This window comes from Lissotriton vulgaris, chromosome 4_1 (genome assembly GCF_964263255.1).
Source record: "Lissotriton vulgaris chromosome 4_1, aLisVul1.2, whole genome shotgun sequence".
In the NCBI taxonomy this organism is placed as follows: Eukaryota; Metazoa; Chordata; class Amphibia; order Caudata; family Salamandridae; genus Lissotriton; species Lissotriton vulgaris.
Window position 1 is genome coordinate 1,946,851,274 of NC_141691.1, and position 22,586 is coordinate 1,946,873,859.

The 22,586-nt window shown below is 45.4% G+C and overlaps 1 protein-coding gene across 1 annotated transcript in view; it reads right to left on the bottom strand.

The window, feature by feature from the left end:
• Positions 1-345: 345 nt before the first annotated feature.
• Positions 346-22,586, bottom strand: part of TRAPPC9 (trafficking protein particle complex subunit 9) — a 2,581,727-nt gene continuing 2,559,486 nt past the window's right edge. Inside the window, exon 23 of the mRNA XM_086966259.1 lies at positions 346-669. Coding sequence (XP_086822385.1) covers positions 496-669 — 174 coding nt within the window. The 3' untranslated portion in view covers positions 346-495. The remainder of the gene's footprint in view (positions 670-22,586) is intronic.

The window sequence follows — 22,586 nt, forward strand, 5'->3', positions numbered from 1 at the left end:
CCTCAGAACAGGTGACTCCCATTGTTCAGTGACCACATTTAACCACACCCATCAGACTAGCCAATGAAGATGCTGTGAAGTAGGATGTGTGCTTTCCAAGGTGTACGTACGCGTGCCTACAAACATTCATTCAAAGTTGTGAACATGTTGATGAATTTGTTTTACTGGAGGTAGAGCGGTAGGAGGGGGCGATGAGAAAACAAATATATATATATTTGTATATATATATATATATATATATATATATATATATATATATATATATATATATATATATATATATATATATATATATATATATATATGTTTTTAAGAACAGTAACAATGTTGATTTTACTTTATTCATCCTGGAGCATTACAAATAGAACTGAATTCTATGCAGACCTTTGAGTCACGTCAGTGGCACCTTTAAAAAAATTCAAAACACATCAGGTTAGGCTGGATCACATTTGCGACGGCCTTAGACATGATGAGTAATACTGATAGATCTTTATTTTAAAAGGCGGCGACAGGATCCATAGCTCGAATGTGAACACTCGGCAGGCAGAACCAAGACAGCGGCAGCTCTCTGTTTGAGTTGTCATCATGAAACTTGATGTTCAGGAAAAATTCCCCGGTGTAGAGAAAGAGTAGGGCTCCAAGGCAGATAGACTTCTCAGTTGGTTTCACCTGGAGGAGAGAGGAAATAAATCAGTTGCAGATAAGCAGGGGCTGGAACGCATTAAGTTAACGTTCATTACATATAAACCAAATGCAACATTTTGCATTGCTATTGGCAAAGACAGAAAAAGTTCTTGAACACGCAAGAAGTCATTACATGAACATTTAAGTAGAATACGGATGTCCAGCACTGACCCACGAAGATCAGGACCATGACAGATATTCAACATTATCCACAAGAGATTTATATATTTTTTTAAATGCTTCTAAATGGGAATCATTTACCTAGTTAATTGTTATCCTTAAAATTTGGCACAGCCCCATCCCCCGTAGATCAACGATGGTCACATCTGACCTAGAATAAGCATCCTTTTGCCGCCAAGCATGGTTGAACCTACTCAATATCCCTAGTCTGGCCTGCTTCCTTCTAGTCTACAATTCTATATTTCTGTCACGTTTCCTGGATTCTCTGATGCTTACAGATGGATTTAAAAGTCGGTCACCTGTGCTTGTGATCTCTCTCCTCCATGAATCCTAACAGCTGAAGACATCACCCATCCTTGCGGAAATGGAAAACAATCTGTTCAACTTTAATTATAAGAGTAATCAAGTGGGAGAAAATGGACACTTGTTACAATTCTAAACCATTGGATAGAATAACTATGGTATCCTCAAAAACTCAATGTTCGTTGTTAATGCGGTATATATCTTTCATCCGCCCCTACATTGTAGTTCTGGCAGTTGTCATTGGATACCATAGAGTGTGCTGGGTGCCTGCCTCATCCAGAGGCTCCTCTGGTCTAGATTGCAGTGTCCAGAGATGAAAAATACGCCCCCGTTAGGATAGGGTGTGTGCAAAAGAAAAGGATAAAATTAGATCCAAAACTTTAATGGGTGGTGAAGATCTAGTATATAAAATTTAATCGCTACTTGTACTAGATCGTGTTACTAGATCTAGAAGTGTAACTTTCCAAAAAGTGTTGACATGTTTCAGCCCCCTCTGGCTCAACGGAGTCTATGGGGCTTTCGTCAGGACTAACAGACAGACAAACATAAAATAATTACTTACACAATTCGTGTAGTTTGAATGGGTAGATTATTAATAGGGTATTCAATGACCACTCATTCTCTTTAAACCTGAAAAAGAGAAACAGACAGGTATATAATACACGTGGATTAAATATCATAGTGTATCTGGGGGCTCCAGAGTTAGCTATAGTCTAATCAACTGGGTTTCTGTATTTACAATTCATAACATGGGAGAGAACCTTGTTGGGCAGAGGAAGAAGGAGAATGGTGAAGGCATTCAGAGATGCAACGTCTGCATTTAAAATATGTGTACACTCTATTGTGAGTGTGGTTATTTGTCACAAAAAACAATGGTTTTATAGAGGGCTTAGGAACGTGTGATAAGGTCTGTATGCGGTAAGACCCCTAAGCTCAAGCACTAGCATAACGTAGGGTTAGTAGCAGTAATTCGCTCCTAAAGGTCAATTTAAAAAATTACCGTTAGGGGTTAGAAACGAGGTCTGCGTGTACGGAGACCCCTGTGCTTCAGGAACTTACATAGCGCAGAGTGTTAAAGCGGTGTAGTTTAAAGCGTCTGAAAAATGTAAAAGCTCGTAGCACGGACGGGTTCACTGAAATAATCTTTTTTAGTCTTACCCATTAACGTAAAGTCAAAGACTTCGTCAGGGGACCTCAGAGCTAAAAAGAGGGAAGGAGGCAAGAGATTATTAGAAGGTATTCTTACCGTTGTTTGGAAGAGTCTACCTAACACAGTATAACCGCCGCCATTACCCGCGTGTATGAGCAATTTCTCCGCTTGTGCTGACTCTGCCCCTGGACTCGGAGCAGACGTCAGGCGCGCGTTTTTGTAGGTTGAATTTGAAAGATGTAACTTTATTGAAAACGGTTTGCACAAGGTAGTTGACAAGAGAGTGTAATTCTATGAATGCAGCTTTAAAAGGGTATTCTTCAAAAGGTAATTCCATTATTAGCATTGAATCAAAAATGTAAGTGTTTAAACCGTAATGATAAATAGCAATGGAGATAAAATTATTCCGAGAATGAAAAGAATTGCCTAGGTGGGGTGCAATAAGAGTGTCAAATTGCGTTTTAATAGTTAGGTTTCTCAAGGTATCATTATGCTCTACATGGTGTCCTTGTAACATACAAGGAAGAGTGGACGGGATTGTCAGTAACAGTATTCAATATGTGTTGATTCAGAAACTAATGTACCGCAAATTGATGCCAAGGTACATTGTCATTTAGTCCCAAGATGTGGGTTTTCAAACGGTCCACCCATCTTTGTTCTTTCTCGTAGAGCTTTTTTTCAGCATTTTGGGTCTTTTCTGTGAGCATTTCTATCACTGTCCATCGTATGTCCTCACAGGAATGTCCAGCCTCTATGAAATGTGCACAGAGTTTTGTGGTTGCCTTCTTCAGCCTTATATTACTTCTATGTTCTCCTATTCTTATCTTTACCTTTCTGCAGGTCATCCCTATATATAGTTTTTGACAGGGACAGTTTGCCATGTATATGACATGAGAGGAGTTACAATTGGTATATTGTCTTTGGGTCCATAGAAGAGTCTCTGAGAGTTGTAGCTGTTTGGAAGTGGTGGTATATTTACAGGCTGTACAATTGCCACAGGGGTAATGTCCACTTATAGGTGACATTGTGATGTCTCTGGTTATCTCTTGTGTCTGTATACTTCTGGGACGGGTATGGACCAGAGTGTCTCGCAGATTTTTTGTTCTTCTGTTTGTGAACCGGGGTTTAGGCCAATCAAATTTCCCGGTATTGAGAATTTTCCAGTTTTTATTCACCAGTTTTTGGACTTCATATGTCGAGGGGCAGAATGTTGTCACACATGTGACCAGGTCTGGTGTGGGGTCTTTAGGGTGAATTTGTAAAAGACATTCCCTGGGTTGATTGTTGGCACGTTTCATGCACTTACGAATGGTGGCTGGAGTATAGTCTCTCTGTTTAAGTTTCATGCTGAGTTCTAATGCTTGTGCCTTGTAGTCTTCAGTTTTTGTGCCATTTCTTTTGATTCTTAGAAACTGGCTATATGGCAGATTATCTCTCAAGGGTTTGGGGTGATAGCTTTTGTAAGAAAGTAAGATGTTTTTAGCAGTTGGTTTTGTGTATGTCCTTGTTTTTAATTGATTGTTTTCAGCAAAGATGGTAAGATCCAAGAAGTCTATGGTCGAGCTGTTGGCCGTGTATGTGAATTTAAGCCAGGGGTCACGTTCATTGAGCCAATTGATGAAGAACTTCAGGTCATGTTTGATATCCCATATGAGGAGAATATCATCAATGTATCTCTTCCAGTATAAAATACTGGAAGAGTACGGATTGCATTCATTGAGAACATGTTGATCTTCGAAGTGGCTCACGTACAATCCGGCCACCGAAGGGGCAAAAGCACTGCCCATGGATGTACCATGATTTTGCAGGTATAAAACTCCATTATATTCGAAAAAGTTTTCTTTGAGGGCAATTTGGCAGCACTGTAAGATGAAGTGTCTAGGTGTATGACAGTTCCAATCTTCATTAAAAAGAACATCTTCGAGCATCTGGAGGGTGTCATCTTGCGGTAGGCTCGTATAGAGCAACTCCACATCTAGTCCCACTAGGAGCATCGTGTTCTGGTCAAATGGTATATCTATGATTTGTACCAGTAAATCTCTCGTATCTTTGAGATAGGTGGGCGTCTTTTGAACAAGGGGTTTGAGGTATTCGTCTGCAAATTTTGAAAGTGGTTCTAGTAGTGATCCTATTCCTGCCACTATCGGACGTCCTGGAGGTGGTGACTTGTTTTTATGTATCTTGGGTAGGGAGTAGAAATGGGGGATCTTTGGTTCTTTTGCAAATAGATAGTCTGCTTCTTTTCCTGTGATCCACCCATTCGTTTCTGCCTCATGGATCATCATAGAAATGGTGTTCTTGAGTCTTTCAGTGGGATCTTCAGTAATCTGCCTGTAAAATTTGGTATCTGAAAGGAGGGAGAGACATTGTGAGTTCTAACCTTCTTTGCTAAGGATGACAATTCCTCCCCACTTATCAGCGGGTTTGATAACTATGTCCTCATTGGACTCCAGAGTTTTGAGTGCTTGGCGTTCTTTGTTGCTAAGATTCTGGAAAGGAATCTTCTTCTTTTCTGTCATTGCATCTACGCCTTTTAGTAGTGCTTGTTCAAAGTATGGATCTGAGGTGGAATGCTTCCTGCTGGTGGATTGAAGGTGGATTTTCTTTTTAAGTTGGTGTCTCCTTCTGGTGGTAAAGTGGGTTTGTCAGAAAAAATGCTTTGAGTTTCAGAACGCGGCAAAATTCTGCCAATTCACACTTAAGTCTGAAGCTATCCATTGGCGGTGTAGGGACGAATCCTAATCCTTTATTCAGGACTTTCTTCTGGTCTTCTGTCAATTCGATATTTGCAAGATTGACTACTAATGAGTGTTGTTCTTGCTCGTGCTCGGTTGGGCAGATGCCATGCTCCTTGTCTGTACGTTTCTTTGTTGATCCTGCCAAGCTAAGGTTTTCATTTTTCCTCTGGGTTGATTTCGGCCCCTGCCTAAAAAAGGCAGTTGTTGTTGCTGTTGGGTTTGTTGTCCTAATTGTTGTTCATTTCCCAATTGTGGCATTTGTTGTATACCATAGTTGTAAGGTGTCATCCAGCCGCCATACTGTGGCATGTATGGTTGGAAGTGAGGCATGTTCATGTTTGGGTAATACGGTCTTTGCCATCTGTTGCCCCTCCTGGGTCTTTGATATCTATTGTTATTCCCACCTCTTCTAGGGGTGTAATCTTCGGAGCTACTGACTGAGGTGTTGGAAGAAGTTGTCCCCAAGGATTCAGTATCTGACCCCGGATCGTTGGTATTGTAGTCTTCTCTGGTATAGGGATGCATCTTTTCTTGACTGAATTTTTAAAGATCTTACCCAAGTTTCTGTAGCTTACTTTGCATAATGAATTCTTTAGTTTCTTCCATTTCCTTAGTCAATTCTTCCAATTTCTTTTTATGAGTTAGTGGATTGATACCTTTTTTAAGTTCATTTTTTAAGGCTTGGATTTCCAATAGTAATGCTTCAGACAGTCTCTTCGCTGTTTTAATAATAAGTACCAGATAGTCCAAGGTACACTTCCATGAAATGGAAGACCAGTCTTTGCGAAATGCCAGGTCATGTAAGAAAATTCTGCAATAGATATCAAAGACCCATGGTATACAACAAATGCCACAATTGGGAAATGAACAACAATTAGGACAACAAACCCAACAGCAACAACAACCGCCTTTTTTATGCAGGGGCCGAAATCAACCCAGAGGAAAAAAGAAAACCTTAGCTTGGCAGGATCAACAAAGAAACGTACAGACAAGGAGCATGGCATCTGCCCAACCGAGCACGAGCAAGAACAACACTCATTAGTAGTCAATCTTGCAAATATCGAATTGACAGAAAACCAGAAGAAAGTCCTGAATAAAGGATTAGGATTCGTCCCTACACCGCCAATGGATAGCTTCAGACTTAAGTGTGAATTGGCAGAATTTTGCCGCGTCCTGAAACTCAAAGCATTTTTTTCTGACAAACCCACTTTACCACCAGAAGGAGACACCAACTTAAAAAGAAAATCCACCTTCAATCCACCAGCAGGAAGCATTCCACCTGGGATCCATACTTTTGAACAAGCACTACTAAAAGGCATAGATGCAATGACAGAAAAGAAGAAGATTCCTTTCCAGAATCTTAGCAATAAAGAACGCCAAGCACTCAAAACTCTGGAGTCCAATGAGGACATAGTTATCAAACCCGCTGATAAGGGGGGAGGAATTGTCATCCTTAGCAAAGAAGGTTAGAACTCACAATGTCTCTCCCTCCTTTCAGATACCAAATTTTACAGGCAGATTACTGAAGATCCCACTGAAAGACTCAAGAACACCATTTCTATGATGATCCATGAGGCAGAAACGAATGGGTGGATCACAGGAAAAGAAGCAGACTATCTATTTGCAAAAGAACCAAAGATCCCCCATTTCTACTCCCTACCCAAGATACATAAAAACAAGTCACCACCTCCAGGACGTCCGATAGTGGCAGGAATAGGATCACTACTAGAACCACTTTCAAAATTTGCAGACGAATACCTCAAACCCCTTGTTCAAAAGACGCCCACCTATCTCAAAGATACGAGAGATTTACTGGTACAAATCATAGATATACCATTTGACCAGAACACGATGCTCCTAGTGGGACTAGACGTGGAGTCGCTCTATACGAGCCTACCGCAAGATGACACCCTCCAGATGCTCGAAGATGTTCTTGTTAATGAAGATTGGAACTACCATACACCTAGACACTTCATCTTACAGTGCTGCCAACTTGCCCTCAAAGAAAACTTTTTCGAATATAATGGAGTTTTATACCTGCAAAATCATGGTACATCCATGGGCAGTGCTTTTGCCCCTTCGGTGGCCGGATTGTACGTGAGCCACTTCGAAGATCAACATGTACTCAATGAATGCAATCCGTACTCTTCCAGTATTTTATACTGGAAGAGATACATTGATGATATTCTCCTCATATGGGATATCAAACATGACCTGAAGTTCTTCATCAATTGGCTCAATGAACGTGACCCCTGGCTTAAATTCACATACACGGCCAACAGCTCGACCATAGACTTCTTGGATCTTACCATCTTTGCTGAAAACAATCAATTAAAAACAAGGACATACACAAAACCAACTGCTAAAAACAGCTTACTTTCTTACAAAAGCTATCACCCCAAACCCTTGAGAGATAATCTGCCATATAGCCAGTTTCTAAGAATCAAAAGATATTGCACAAAAACTGAAGACTACAAGGCACAAGCATTAGAACTCAGCATGAAACTTAAACAGAGAGACTAGACTCCAGCCACCATTCGTAAGTGCATGAAACGTGCCAACAATCAACCCAGGGAATGTCTTTTACAAATTCACCCTAAAGACCCCACACCAGACCTGGCCACATGTGTGACAACATTCTGCCCCTCGACATATGAAGTCCAAAAACTGGTGAATAAAAACTGGAAAATTCTCAATACCGGGAAATTTGATTGGCCTAAACTACGGTTCGCAAACAGAAGAACAAAAAATCTGCGAGACACTCTGGTCCATACCCGTCCCAGAAGTATACAGACACAAGAGATAACCAGAGACATCACAATGTCACCTATAAGTGGACATTACCCCTGTGGCAATTGTACAGCCTGTAAATATACCACCACTTCCAAACAGCTACAACTCTCAGAGACTCTTCTATGGACCCAAAGACAATATACCAATTGTAACTCCTCTCATGTCATATACATGGCAAACTGTCCCTGTCAAAAACTATATATAGGGATGACCTGCAGAAAGGTAAAGATAAGAATAGGAGAACATAGAAGTAATATAAGGCTGAAGAAGACAACCACAAAACTCTGTGCACATTTCATAGAGGCTGGACATTCCTGTGAGGACATACGATGGACAGTGATAGAAATGCTCACAGAAAAGATCCAAAATGCTGAAAAAAAGCTCTACGAGAAAGAACAATGATGGGTGGACCGTTTCAAAACCCACATCTTGGGACTAAATGACAATGTACCTTGGCATCAATTTGCGGTACATTAGTTTCTGAATCAACACATATTGAATACTGTTAGTGACAATCCCGTCCACTCTACCTTGTATGTTACAAGGACACCATGTAGAGCATAATGATACCTTGAGAAACCTAACTATTAAAACGCAATTTGACACTCTTATTGCACCCCACCTAGGCAATTCTTTTCATTCTCGGAATAATTTTATCTCCATTGCTATTTATCATTACGGTTTAAACACTTACGTTTTTGATTCAATGCTAATAATGGAATTACCTTTTGAAGAATACCCTTTTAAAGCTGCATTCATAGAATTACACTCTCTTGTCAACTACCTTGTGCAAACCGTTTTCAATAAAGTTACATCTTTCAAATTCAACCTACAAAAACGCGCGCCTGACGTCTGCTCCGAGTCCAGGGGCAGAGTCAGCACAAGCGGAGAAATTGCTCATACACGCGGGTAATGGTGGCGGTTATACTGTGTTAGGTAGACTCTTCCAAACAACGGTAAGAATACCTTCTAATAATCTCTTGCCTCCTTCCCTCTTTTTAGCTCTGAGGTCCCCTGATGAAGTCTTTGACTTTACGTTAATGGGTAAGACTAAAAAAGATTATTTCAGTGAACCCGTCCGTGCTACGAGCTTTTAAATTTTTCAGACGCTTTAAACTACACCGCTTTAACACTCTGCGCTATGTAAGTTCCTGAAGCACAGGGGTCTCCGTACACGCAGACCTCGTTTCTAACCCCTAACGGTAATTTTTTTAATTGACCTTTAGGGGCTAATTACTGCTACTAACCCTACGTTATGCTAGTGCTTGAGCTTAGGGGTCTTACCGCATACAGACCTTATCACACGTTCCTAAGCCCTCTATAAAACCATTGTTTTTTGTGACAAATAACCACACTCACAATAGAGTGTACACATATTTTAAATGCAGACGTCGCATCTCTGATTGCCTTCACCATTCTCCTTCTTCCTCTGCCCAACAAGGTTCTCTCCCACGTTATGAATTGTAATGCAAATGCTACTTACCAGTATGCATCTGTTCTTGGCAAGTAGGGCTGCTGACATTCATATCTGTGCATAGTCCGCCACCTAGTGTTGGGTCCGGATGATTGCACCTTGTTGTCCTGGAAGAGTCTTCGAAGTATCACGAGATAGGTGGCTCCTCCCCTGGACTACAGTGCGCATGGGCATCGCCTCCATCCCCAGATTGTTTTTAGCCATTGGCAGAGATGGAGTGAAGAAAGTGAGTGATGACCATGCTATGAGCATATGTGTAAATAAAGAAATACTGCAGCTGCTACAGGCGCCGGGGAGGAGGGTGGGCGATATGAATGTCAGCAGCCCTACATGCCAAGAACAGATGCATACTGGTAAGTAGCATTTGCAGTTCGAGGCATGTGGGCTGCTGAATTCATATCTGTGCATAGAATACATAGCAGTCCCTCCATTAACGGCGGCCGCCCGTGCCAGCTGCAGCAGTTTGAAAAAGCGTTTTTAGAACAGCCTGACCAACAGCTGCCTGCTGTTTGGAATGCACGTCTACACAGTAGTGCTTAGTGAAAGTATGTGTGGTAGACCATGTGGCTGCTCTACAGATGTCTTCTAAGGGAATGTTACCTAGAAAGGCCATAGAGGCCCCCAACTTCCTAGTGGAGTGGGCCCTTGGTGGGATAGTGAGAGTGCGCTTAGCTTTAGCATAACAGATCTGAATGCACTTCACTATCCATCTAGCAATCCCCGCTTTGGAGATTGCATTTCCCTTGTGTTGTGTGGCAAAAGCAACAAAGAGTTGTTTGGTTTTGCGGAAATCTTTTGTCCTGTCCACATAGTACATCAAGGCCCTTTTCACATCAAGAGTGTGGAGCATACGCTCCGCCAGCGTCTCTGGGTTTTGGAAAAACACCGGCAATTCAATTGTTTGGTTCATGTGGAACTGTGAGACCACTTTGGGTAAGAATTTAGGGTTAGTGCGGAGCACCACCCTGTTAGCATGTACTTGGAAGAAAGGTTCTTGGATGGTGAGCGCCTGCAGCTCGCTTACCCTCCGTAGCGATGTAATTGCTACTAAGAACGCCACCTTCCAAGTCAAAAACTGGAGTTCACAAGAGTGCAGTGGCTCAAAGGGAGGACCCATCAGCCTTGTAAGAACCACATTGAGGTTCCATTCTGGAGCTGGTGGAGTCCTTGGTGGAATGACCCTTTTGAGTCCTTCCAGAAAAGCCTTGATAGCAGGGACCTTAAAGAGAGAGAGGTGCTGCCTATTCTGGAGGTATGCTGCCATAGCAGACAGGTGAATGCGGATGGAAGAGTACGCTAGATTACATCGATACAGGTGAAAGAGGTAACATATGATGTTCTGAATGGAAGCATCCAGCGGGTCAATGCTGTGGTCCACACAGTAGATGACAAACCTCTTCCATTTAGCCGCATAACAAGCTCTAGTAGTGGGCTTCCTTGCCTCCCGAATGATGTCCATGCAATCGGGAGGAAGATTGAGGTAGCCAAACTCTAGGACTTCAGGAGCCAGATCGCCAGGTTGAGCTGTTGCGGATCTGGGTGCTGAATGTCGCCATGGCTCTGCGTCAGAAGGCTGGGAGTGAGATGAAGCCTTTGATGCGGTACCACGGAGAGTTCCAGAAACGTGGTGTACCATGGTTGGCGAGCCCACGTTGGAGCAACCAGGATGAGCGTCATCGAGTGTTGCCTGAGCTTGCGTGCCACCAGCGGTATCAGAGGTGCTGGGGGAAAAGCGTACGCAAATCTGCCTGACCAGTTCATCCACATCGCATTGCCCTCTGACTGGGGGTGTGGGAACCTGGCGGCGAAGCTTTGGCATTTTGCGTTCTCCTTTGTGGCGAACAGGTCTATCTCTGGATGACCCCACTTTTGGAAGTACGGTTGGAGTACTGATGGATGTATCTCCCACTCGTGCATCTGATGGCTGTGTCTGCTGAGCAGATCCACCATTTGATTGTCCTTGCCCGGGAGATGCTCTGCCATGAGGAAGATGTTCCTCTGAATGGCCCACTTCCACATGCTCTGAGCCAGATGAGACAGCTGTGGAGAGTGTGTACCTCCCTGCTTCTGGATGTAGTACATTGCCGTCATGTTGTCCGTCCGGATCAACACGACCTTGTTGCACAGATGTACTTTGAACGCCTTTAAGGCCATGAAGATTGCCATCAGTTCCAACACATTGATGTGCATCTTCCTTTGCTGAAGTGTCCATAGTCCCTGCACAGTGTAGTGGAGTACATGCGCTCCCCATCCCTGGAGAGAGGCGTCCGTCGTCAGGATGATCTGTGGGACAGGCTCTTGGAATGGTCGGCCCCTGCAAAGGTTTTGTGGATTCCACCAATGCAGAGAGTTGTACGCCCGACCGCTCACCAACACTAGGTCTGTCAGTTGCCCATGAGCCTGAGTCCACTGACGTGCAAGGCACTCCTGAAGCGGACGCATATGTAGTCTCGCGTGCGGGACAATGGAGATGCAGGAGGCCATCATGCCTATCAACTGCATGAACACCCTCGCCGGAAGCGAGTGTTGGGGTCTGAATCGTAGGATCAGCGCCTGGATACTGGCGATTCTCACTGAATTTGGCTGCGCAGTGGCTGCCAGTGCGTCGATCGTCGCGCCCAGATACTGCCGCACGTGGGCGGGCTGGAGATGGGACTTCGGGTAGTTCAGAGAGAATCCCAGATCGTGCAGGAGGTGAATGGTGCGTGACACGTGGTCTACGCACTGCTGTTTCGTCTTTGCCTGAATAAGCCAGTCGTCTAGGTATGGAAAGACATGGACGTGCTGGCGACGGAGGTGCGCCGCCACAGTCGCTAGGCACTTTGTAAATACTCTCGGTGCCGTGGTGACCCCGAACGGCAGGACTCTGAACTGGTAATGCTGGTCTAAGATTTTGAATCTGAGATACTTTCTGTGGGAAGGATGCAGGGGAATATGAAAATAGGCATCCTTCAAATCCAGTGTTGCTAGGAAGTCCCCCTGTTGAAGCAGGGGAAGCACCTGCTGCAACGTGAGCATATGGAAGTGCTCCGAGTTGATGTACCAGTTCAGGGGCCTGAGGTCCAGGATCGGCCTGAGTGATCCGTCCTTTTTGGGGATCAGAAAATACAGGGAGTAAACCCCCTTTCCCCGTTCTTGCAATGGAACGAGCTCTATTGCCCCTTTTTGCAGCATGACCAAAACTTCTTGCTGCAACAAGGTCAAGTGCTCGTCGGACATAGCACGGCTTCTTGGCGGTATGTCCGGTGGAATGGACGTAAGTTCTAGACAGTACCCGTACTGGATAAGAGACCTCACCCACCTGTCCGTGGTGATGGACCTCCACGCCGGCAGGAACTGCTGGAGTCTCCCCCCGACAGGTGTTGTGTGATCGGGGGGAAGTGACAAGATGTCACTGCTTGTTGGTGGAGGTGGACCTGGATGCATTGTTTCCACGTCCCCTGCCTTTGATATTGTTGCCTCTGTAGCCACCCCTGCCCTTGTTGTTGTTATACGAGGACTGGGTGTTACCCTTGTAGTACTGTGTGGATTGGGATGCCTGTCCCCTTGAGGTGCCTCTTGAATTGGAGCGGCGAAAGGAACCACCCCGAAACTGCTGACTTTGTAAAGCCCCCATAGATTTGGCAGTTTCAGTATCTTTTTTCATCTTTTCTAGGGAGGCATCCACTTCAGGGCCGAACAGATGGTCAGGATTCACTGTTTGACCCAATATTGTGGTTTGTATGTCGGGTTTGAACCCCGAAATTCGAAGCCAGGCATGACGTCTAAGTAACACACTTGTATTGATAGCCCTGGAGGCAGTGTCTGCCACATCCAGGGCACATTTGATGGATGCATTCGTAATGAGTTTACCCTCCTGAATGAGCATCTCCCCCGCCTCCTTATATTGGTCAGGCAAGTGTTGTAGGATGGCCTCTAATGTGTCATAATGGGCCCTATCATAACGTGCAAGCAGGGCTTGAGTGTTAGAGATCCTCCAGATGTTCGCTGCCTGTGCAGCAATGCGTTTGCCTGATGCCTCAAAGATCTTGGACTCTTTGTCCGGGGGAGGAGCATCACCAGTTGTCTGCGAATTCGCTCTCTTTCGAGCGTTGGAAACCACCAGGGAGTCCAATGGCAAGTGTCCCTTAATATACGTGGGATCCGTGGGCGCCGCTTTATATTTCCTGTCGATGCGAGGATTGACCACCCGCGCCCGGGTGGGCTCCTTGAATACCTCCTGTGCATGCTTCAGCACCCCTTTCAGCATTGGTAGTGTCTTGACTTGTTTTTCGGCTACCGAGAAGGTGTCGACCAAGAAGTCTGCATCCACGGGGTCCGAGTGCAGTTCGACATCATGGTTCGCTGCAGCTCTCTCTATTAATGCATTGAATGCCGCCGAGTCCTCTGTCGGGGACGTCTTTGCGGCGAAAAGTTGAGTGTCCTGCCCCGACTGCGGGTCGTCTGTGTCGCCACCTGCTGTCCAGGGCACCTGCTCCTCCTCCGGATCCGAGTACGCAGGATAGTTGTACTCGGCCTCCTCCTCGTCCACATCCTGCACGGGGGAATGGGCCGGCGAGTGTTCCAGGGCTTGTGGAGACAGAGGTTCCATCAGAGCCGAAGAGTCCGCAGTGTACCTTTTGTTTTTGAGTGGAATCCTAAAAGGTTCCAAGGCCGGCTCCGACGTAATCCTTCGTTTGAGGAGCGACAATTTTCCGGTGTTGGCGTCGATGGTCACCTCACGACGTTCCTCCACCGCAAGCGGCTGGAGCCGAAGCTTCGACACCACCAAGGCAGCCTTCGGCGTCAATACTTCCTGAGAGTGTCCGCTCTGCTTAGGCGCGAAGGCCTTCGGCGCCGACTTGGGAGGAAGGGTAAAACGAATGGGCGTTTGTTCCTTGGCAGGCTTCGGCGTGGGCCTAGGCACTACAGTGTCCTGGCTGGGAACCACAGTGGACTGATGGATCCGCTTTAAGGATTCTCCCACCTTCTTTGTAAGGGATGCCGAGGGCTGAACTGCCTCGAGCGACTCTTCGTCTCCGAGAGCCCGCTCGCCGGTAGGCCTCTTCTTCGGTGCCGACGCCCCATGGCCTGGCGCACCGTCGGCGTGACGCTTCTTCGAAGCCGTCTTCGGGTCCGCGACCCCTTTCGGTGCCGACGCAGCCGCGTCGGATGCCTTCACCTTCGGCGCCGACCCAGAGGGCTTCGGGTCGACCATTTTGGCGCGGCTCTTCTGGTCGGCCATTTTGGCGTGGCTCTTCGAGTCGGCCATTTTGGGTCTTGTGGAAGTTGACGCCTCCAGAACCGTCTTCACCAACGCCACTTTCGGTTTCGGTTTCGCATCCGAGGGTGCGAGACCAGTTGGCTTCACTTTCGGTTTTTTCTTTGAAATGTCCGTGACCGGGCCCGGAGGCGGGGACGTAGGACTTAAAGTTAGATCTTGGGTAAGGCCCGAAGGCGATCCCTCGACCTGGGCCGTATGATGGGGAGTAACCCCAAAGTCTGGTTGGGGATGCTCTTCCTCCGAGCTATCACCCATCGTGGCACAAGCCAGATCGTCGTCCCCTACCTCGTCGGAGGCTTCGTCGCAGGCCTCCTCATCCGCGTCGTAGGTCTCTTCCTCGGACGCGGGGCCAGGGTCCGACCCTTGTACGTCGTCTTCTCCCTCGACCGATTCCTGGAAGATGTCATCGGGTGGGGGTGCCGAAGCCGACAATTGAGCCTGGAGTCGATTAGCCCGACGAATCTTTAAAGTCTTCTTACTTCTAAATTTCGAACACGCCATGCAGGTGTCTTCACGGTGATCCGGTGACAAGCATGTATTGCACACGGGGTGCACGTCGAGGTGCGAATATTTAGAATGACACAGCGGACACTTCTTGAATGGAGTCCGCTCCATAGCAAAGGGTGTAGTGTAGGCCCGTCCGCGTCGAAAGCACGTGGAAGGGCAGCAAGAGATAGGAGCTGAGAGGCAGTAAGAAACCCGAACGCAACTATACCGACGCCCAGCCTAAAGACCTTTTGGTCTCAAGTAAAAAGTAGAACAACTATCGGTTCCGACAGAGGGAACCGAAACACATCCGAACCCAATGGCGGAAAAAAACAATCTGGGGATGGAGGCGATGCCCATGCGCACTGTAGTCCAGGGGAGGAGCCACCTATCTCGTGATACTTCGAAGACTCTTCCAGGACAACAAGGTGCAATCATCCGGGCCCAACACTAGGTGGCGGACTATGCACAGATATGAATTCAGCAGCCCACATGCCTCGAACATACAGAAACCCAGTTGATTAGACTATAGCTAACTCTGGAGCCCCCAGATACACTATGATATTTAATCCACGTGTATTATATACCTGTCTGTTTCTCTTTTTCAGGTTTAAAGAGAATGAGTGGTCATTGAATACCCTATTAATAATCTACCCATTCAAACTACACAAATTGTGTAAGTAATTATTTTATGTTTGTCTGTCTGTTAGTCCTGACGAAAGCCCCATAGACTCCGTTGAGCCAGAGGGGGCTGAAACATGTCGACACTTTTTGGAAAGTTACACTTCTAGATCTAGTAACACGATCTAGTACAAGTACCGATTTAATTTTATATACTAGATCTTCACCACCCATTAAAGTTTTTAGGTGTGGATCTAATTTTATCCTTTTCTTTTGCACACACCCTATCCTAACGGGGACGTATTTTTCATCTCTGGACACTGCAATCTAGACCAGAGGAGCCTCTGGATGAGGCAGGCACCCAGCACACTCTATGGTATCCAATGACAACTGCCAGAACTACAATGTAGGAGCGGATGAAAGATATATACCGCATTACCAACGAACATTGAGTTTTTGAGGATACCATAGTTATTCTATCCAATGGTTTAGAATTGTAACAAGTGTCCATTTTCTCCCACTTGATTACTCTCATACCTACCCGGGGAAATAAATGGACATTCATTCCTCCTCCCTACCCTTTTGATTTTGGACAACTTTAATTATACACAGCTAACAGAAGTCTTTCTAAAGTAGACTTCACCGAAAGAGTAAGAGAAACATACAATTAAACAACAGGATTTTGTACAAAGTAACTAGAGTAGACCCCTTAAGTATGAAGAGTACCAGGTTATAAAGGCAACATTGATTAAGTAATCGTGAGTGCACAGGCAAGGTTATCACCCCAGCAACTCTGAGCTAAGTATACTTCTCCAAATTCAGAACCAATCTGAGCTTCTAAGTAAGTTCACACACATTGTGAGTGGGTACAATTTAGTACATGTGCATTTTTTAGGTTTCTTTTAGTAAATTGCTTTACTAGTAGAAAGTATCACAATAGCACAGATTGTGAGATGTCTGAACAACAGACTTAATGGGTCATGATATCTTAGTAGAAGAAATAGTATGGACTCCCCGGTGAGAGGAGGGAATCTAACTGAGGAGCATGGCCTGGTTGCCATCTGATACATAGACAACTCTATCTCAAAGTTGGTGGGAAAGAATACATTCACCTCTAAGGAAAGCCCTGATTGAGGTATAGGCAGGTAGGGATATATTTCCGGTTCCTAACCTGTCCCATAAAGCAACATGAATTAGCTCTAGGGCACACTCTTATATCTTACCAGCTTTCAATGGTTAACCAATGAAGCATACGCCCCAGCCTGGGTACTCACCAAAGACTACACCAAATACGGAGCTTGGTATAACATGTCTTTATTCGTCTTCGTGTAGCTGCAAACTCAACATTCTAAAACTACATTCACTTATGACACAATTCTAGAGTCCATCAGGAGCCACAAGGGTTCCGTCATTCCTAACTCACGCAACAACACATCTCCCCCTCTGGTACCTGAAAAATGCCAATTGTTTACAAATATAATCACAATCGTAGCTCTTCAATAAGTATTCGTGGCCTTTTGATCACACATCCCAACCGTGTTTACAGAAACTGGGGACAGGGAGTACAAGTGTCCATGACCTGCGTTAGCGATGTAATGACACAAGTTTTCACTTATCCTTTCAGACCCAGTCTCCACGTTGACATCAGTGCCTAATGAGTGATGAGCCACATGTCAGAAATGCTATGAATCTCACACAATAAACTTCCCAGTCACTGACAAACGCAGATCACACCTAGGGCTACCTGTCCTTTGGTACCCTAGACAGTTTAGAGCCAAACCGAGGACAGGTGGCAGGTTACATAAAGTGGGGCATCCCCCCACCCACTGGCTGGCACTAGGGATAACAGTGCCTACTTCAAACCTGTTCATCAGAACACACCATGGCCTGGGGAAGATTCAGAACAAGGAGTGTCCTGCTGTCAGAAGAAGGAAGGCTGCATCTGCTTGTCTTGAACCCAGGCTCACCGGAAGGGACTTCAATGGTCAGTTGGGGGACCTCTTATTTGAGCTACAGGGACACAACTACCTTCCAGAGGCCTCCCTGCAACAAACCAGCTGACCAGTACCAACTGACATACCTGAGTCCTGCTGCTGGCCTCTGTTGGACTGAGTCCTGATACCCAAGAGGTGCCCAACAGGTTCTGGACCCTTGGTTGGCATCAGAGCATACTCCTCCTGAACTCAAGGCAAAGATACACAAGTTTTGGGCTCCTAGCGACCTCTTTCTGCCAAGAACTGACCGCCTGCGATGTCCGCCAATGCAGAGCTCCATCTGGACCTGCTCTTTGCTGTAACAGTGACCGTCCACAATGACCGTCAATGCAAAGTGAGACCTTCACTTCTTAGCGACAGCCTGCATCAACACCCAAGTCAAAGCTTCAGTGACAGCAACTCTTCACACCAAAACAGCAACAGTTCACGATGCCCAACTTACTCCTCACAATGACAACTACCTCCTCACGGTACCCGCCAATGCAAACAGCAGCCCCTCGCCTGAACTTGGGAAAGTAACTCTTCAGTGGGACGAACCTGGTTGCTGTATCTGAATTGGGCTTCATTGTGGTTGGCCTGAACTTGTGCCTTTACCCCGGTGCAATGAAACCAGATTACAGCGAGTGGCGCTTTATGCTTTTTGGTGCTATTTTCGCCACCAACTTTAAAAACTCATATCTTCAGTGTTACTGATAAGATTTTTGTAATTTTGGTGCAAATTTATTTTTTACATTTTACTCTATTGTTCTAAATTGGTCTTTGATTTTTCTGGCATTGTGTTCTCACTTTATTATTGTTTGAGTGCTGCATAAATACTTTCATATTGCCTATAAGTTGAGCCTGACCTCTTTACGACAATTTATGTTATGAGGATGTGTAGAGCGTGCTTAGCAGCAGAGGGGTATCCAAGCACTGCAAGCTACCAGAGGACAGAAGTATATAGTGACTTTTGTGGTTCATCTTGACAAGGATTGTCTTTGTTATTTGAATATGGCTTTTATCACCCTCCCCCACCCCCATTCACTGAGTGTGGAAGAAAAACAGGATACCGGAGTGAATTTAATTGCATGCTGTAACATTTCGAATAAAGAATATTAAGACTTTGTGACCTGAAATTATTTCAATAGCTAGAGACAAACATAGGATACGGCACAGGAAGCCTACGCAAAAATAAACTTTGTGCGCATTAAATATTTATATATACCCCCAAACGCTCAATTTGACAACTTGTAAGTGAAAAAACTGCAGCTAACAGGCAAATATCGGAAAGGTTTAGTCAGCCTCATCCTTGTTGATTCTGACTGCAAAAATCAGTTGCGGATGATGTCCACTGCCTGGACACATCTGCTTTGCTATAGTTAATGTCACCGTGACCCTCACTTGTGTATAAGGAGTTTATACAGAAATTTGATTTGAAACTCAACTACTGCATATCACTCCAGAAGGGTATTAGATCATATTTATAGGATGGGAACAGATTTATACTTCCACACTCGCATCTTGTTTCTCGGAATGCTAAATAGCCAGACAGATTGTTTAATACTCCTCCCTTAACAGTCCGCGTTAATGGCCTTCTACCCGTCTCCCGGACAGAATGATTTTAGCATCACAAAGGTGCTGCAGGAGAGCAGATGTTTTTAAAATCCAATCAAATGGACCATTAAAGACTGGAGCACTGGAGTTGGAAGTTGGACATATAGAATGAGCAATCTTATCCTGGAGGTAGGTATCAGTTTATGTCTACCCCACATCTCTGCCTCCTAGTTTACGATGATCTGAGGCTTGGAGGGTAAAGCGGTAAGTGAAGCACCATGAGTCATTCCAACAGACTAACTCTGTGAGTGCTGCCATTCTATCTCTATCAGCGGTGCTGAAGAGTACTCTTCTTGGGAAATGGTTATTATCCTGGTAGGCATGAGGGATGGAGGTGTTCTCTGCAACTTGCATACACGATATGAAGCATGGAATTGATGTTTGGTGCTGGCCACAGCCCATGAAACATCTGGCAGAACTTAGTGCATTGAGCAAAGTGGAGGATCGAAGAGTGCAAAGTGGAGGATCGAAGAGTGCAAAGTGGAGGATCGAAGAGCGCAAAGTGGAGGATCGAAGAGCGCAAAGTGGAGGATCGAAGAGTGCAAAGTGGAGGATCGAAGAGCGCAAAGTGGAGGATCGAAGAGCGCAAAGTGGTTGTCAATTTCAGGGTCTACAAGGTGCATTGCTCTGACCTCAAGCAGAATGTGAATGTCTGCTACAGTATTTATCATAAGGTTTAGGTTGAACAAGGGAAAGGACGCATGCGTACTTGAAGCAAATCTTAGGAAACTGTACACAGCCCATGGTAATTGAGATGGATTGCAACCAGCCAACTGCAGGGCCTACAAGGACAGAAAGAGACATACCGCAATAGGCATGATTCATCAACGTTGCTTGCCTGCCTGGGGACAATCAAACAGAGTGTTTCTAGAATAAAACATTGGAACGTTATGTTATGTTATGTTAAAATGGGACTTTTATAGCGCAACGGCTACTCCAAAGGAGTGTCCCGGCGCTTTGTGCTCCAGACCTAAAGAAAGAGCTGGAAAACATAACAGTAAAAACAGAAGCCTAAAGAAGGGAGCGGACTATCCAGAGAACAGCCAAGTTTTTAAGTCCTTCCTGAAGACAAGCAGGTTCGAGGTAGTCCGCAAGGACACCGGTAGAGAGTTCCAGAGCTGAGGGGCAAGGAATCTAAAAGACCGGCCGCCTAGACGAGCCCTTTTGATACGTGGTACCCGAGCCAGAGCCAACGTTTCCGACCTAAGAGATCGTGTAGGTCGGTAGAAGTCCAACCTCTTCTGGAGATATTTAGCACCATTACCATGCAAGGCCTTATGGGCTAGGGTCATGGCCTTGAACAGTATCCTCTTCCGTACAGGGAGCCAGTGGAGGGAGAGGAGAAGGTTAGAGGCACTAATGCGACGATGCAAGCCAAAGATCGCTCGAGCAGCAGCGTTCTGGGTCACCTGCAAACGCTGAAGGAGATATTCTGGCAGACCCAGATATAGGACATTTGCATAGTCCAATCTGGATCCTATAAGTGCCTTGACAGTAATCCTCCGGTGATCCTCAGAAAGAAGAGGAAAGAACTTACGCAACATTCTGAGGATCCCGAAGCATGTTCCCGTGAGAGTGGAGACCTGGGATTTGAGTGAAAGCTCATTGTCAATTTTTACTCCCAGGTTCTTAGCCCACTTAGATGACTGAGTTGGAGGGAACATGTCAGCAGGCCACCACCCATGCCAATCTGGTTCCGATGGGCATCCGAAGAATAGTATTTCGGATTTATCCGAGTTGCACTTGAGGCTGTTGTGTTGGAACCAATTAAAAACAGCCCCAAGGCACTCACGGATCCTTTCTCCATCGAACTCCTCGCCCTTACCGCAGGTGAACAGAAGCTGGGTGTCGTCAGCATAGGAGACGATCCGGGCCCCACAGGACTCTGCCAATGTCGCCAGAGGGGTCATAAGGATGTTAAATAGAGTGGGGCTCAATACAGAGCCCTGAGGCACTCCGACTCCCAATGGCGGCATTTCGGCAGACCCAGGTGGGACCCAGACCGTCTGCCGGCGGTTGGCCAGGAAGGAACGAAACCAGTTGAGCACCGTCCCCCCCAGACCGATGTCGTGTAGTCTAGTGAGGAGATCCTCATGGGGGACGGTGTCGAACGCCGCCGACAGGTCCAACATAACCAACATCACCCTGCCTCCGGCATCCAGCACCTCCTTCACGATCTCAGAAACTTCCAGGAGCGCCGTCTCGGTGCTCAAGTTGGAACGAAAGCCCGACTGGGATTCATGGAGCAACTCGTGTGACTCCAGGAAGTTAGAAAGCACGCTATGTACGTGTTTCTCACGTTGAGAGATCTATTGAAGACAATGGGGTGGCTCAGGGCCGGTATTTAAACAATATTATCCAGGGGGGTTAGTGGGTAGGGGACTCTCTGAATCAGTTCTTGACCAGGGTGGAGTTCGAGATTTCCAAGATGTGGGTCCTTCTATATCCCTGTCAATAACTACCTGGGAGTGCTGTCCCTCTTGGAAAATATTGCTATTTGAATCAGACCCTTAAAATATGGGTTGAGATTCAGAAACCTGCTTGCTACATGGTGTGTTACATGAAGTATATCGGTCAGGTTTGTTTTGGTGATAAGGCACTGTCATTCGTCCCACTGGAATGAACTGCAACAAACGTACGGTTTTGAGGGCCACAAAAAAGAACAAGCCTAAAGGGTGGGAACACATTTTGGTCACAATACAAATCACTTGTTTCTGGTACTATACTATTTTTAGGAATTGTGTTTTTTTTAAGGTGATTTTACCCTGTGAAAAATGCTGAGCCTCTGTTGTTATTTGATGAACAATGTTTGAGAGAAAACCGTTTTCTCCCATGATTTTCTCGTAGAAGTTATAGAAGGTGCTCCAGAAGCTAAAACGAGAACCTATTTTCTAAATATTTACAAATATCTTCCTCAGATATGTGAGAATGTGAGACAAAAAGCCAAATGTTCTGAGTAAAACGTGTACTTCCAACAGTAGCAGCAGTTTTTCAGTTGATCCCTCAGTGTTCTACTGCAGATTCAAGCTAGAATTCTAATGAACAACTAATACTAACACTCCATATTCATGACAAATGTGAGGCACACCTGAAGCCATGTTGCTGCAATCAGAGCCATAGAACGCAAATGATTTCCTCAAGAGTGGACTGCCGTAAATTAACAAAATGAGAAGTCTCATTTTGTTAAAGAAATTATGTTTAGTGCTCTAGAATATAAAGTAAGAACACATTTGCTATAGATTCTGAAATAACGTCTTCAGCAAGCTGAGACAATAAGTCTGGCATGCTAAGTGAAATTTGTACTTCC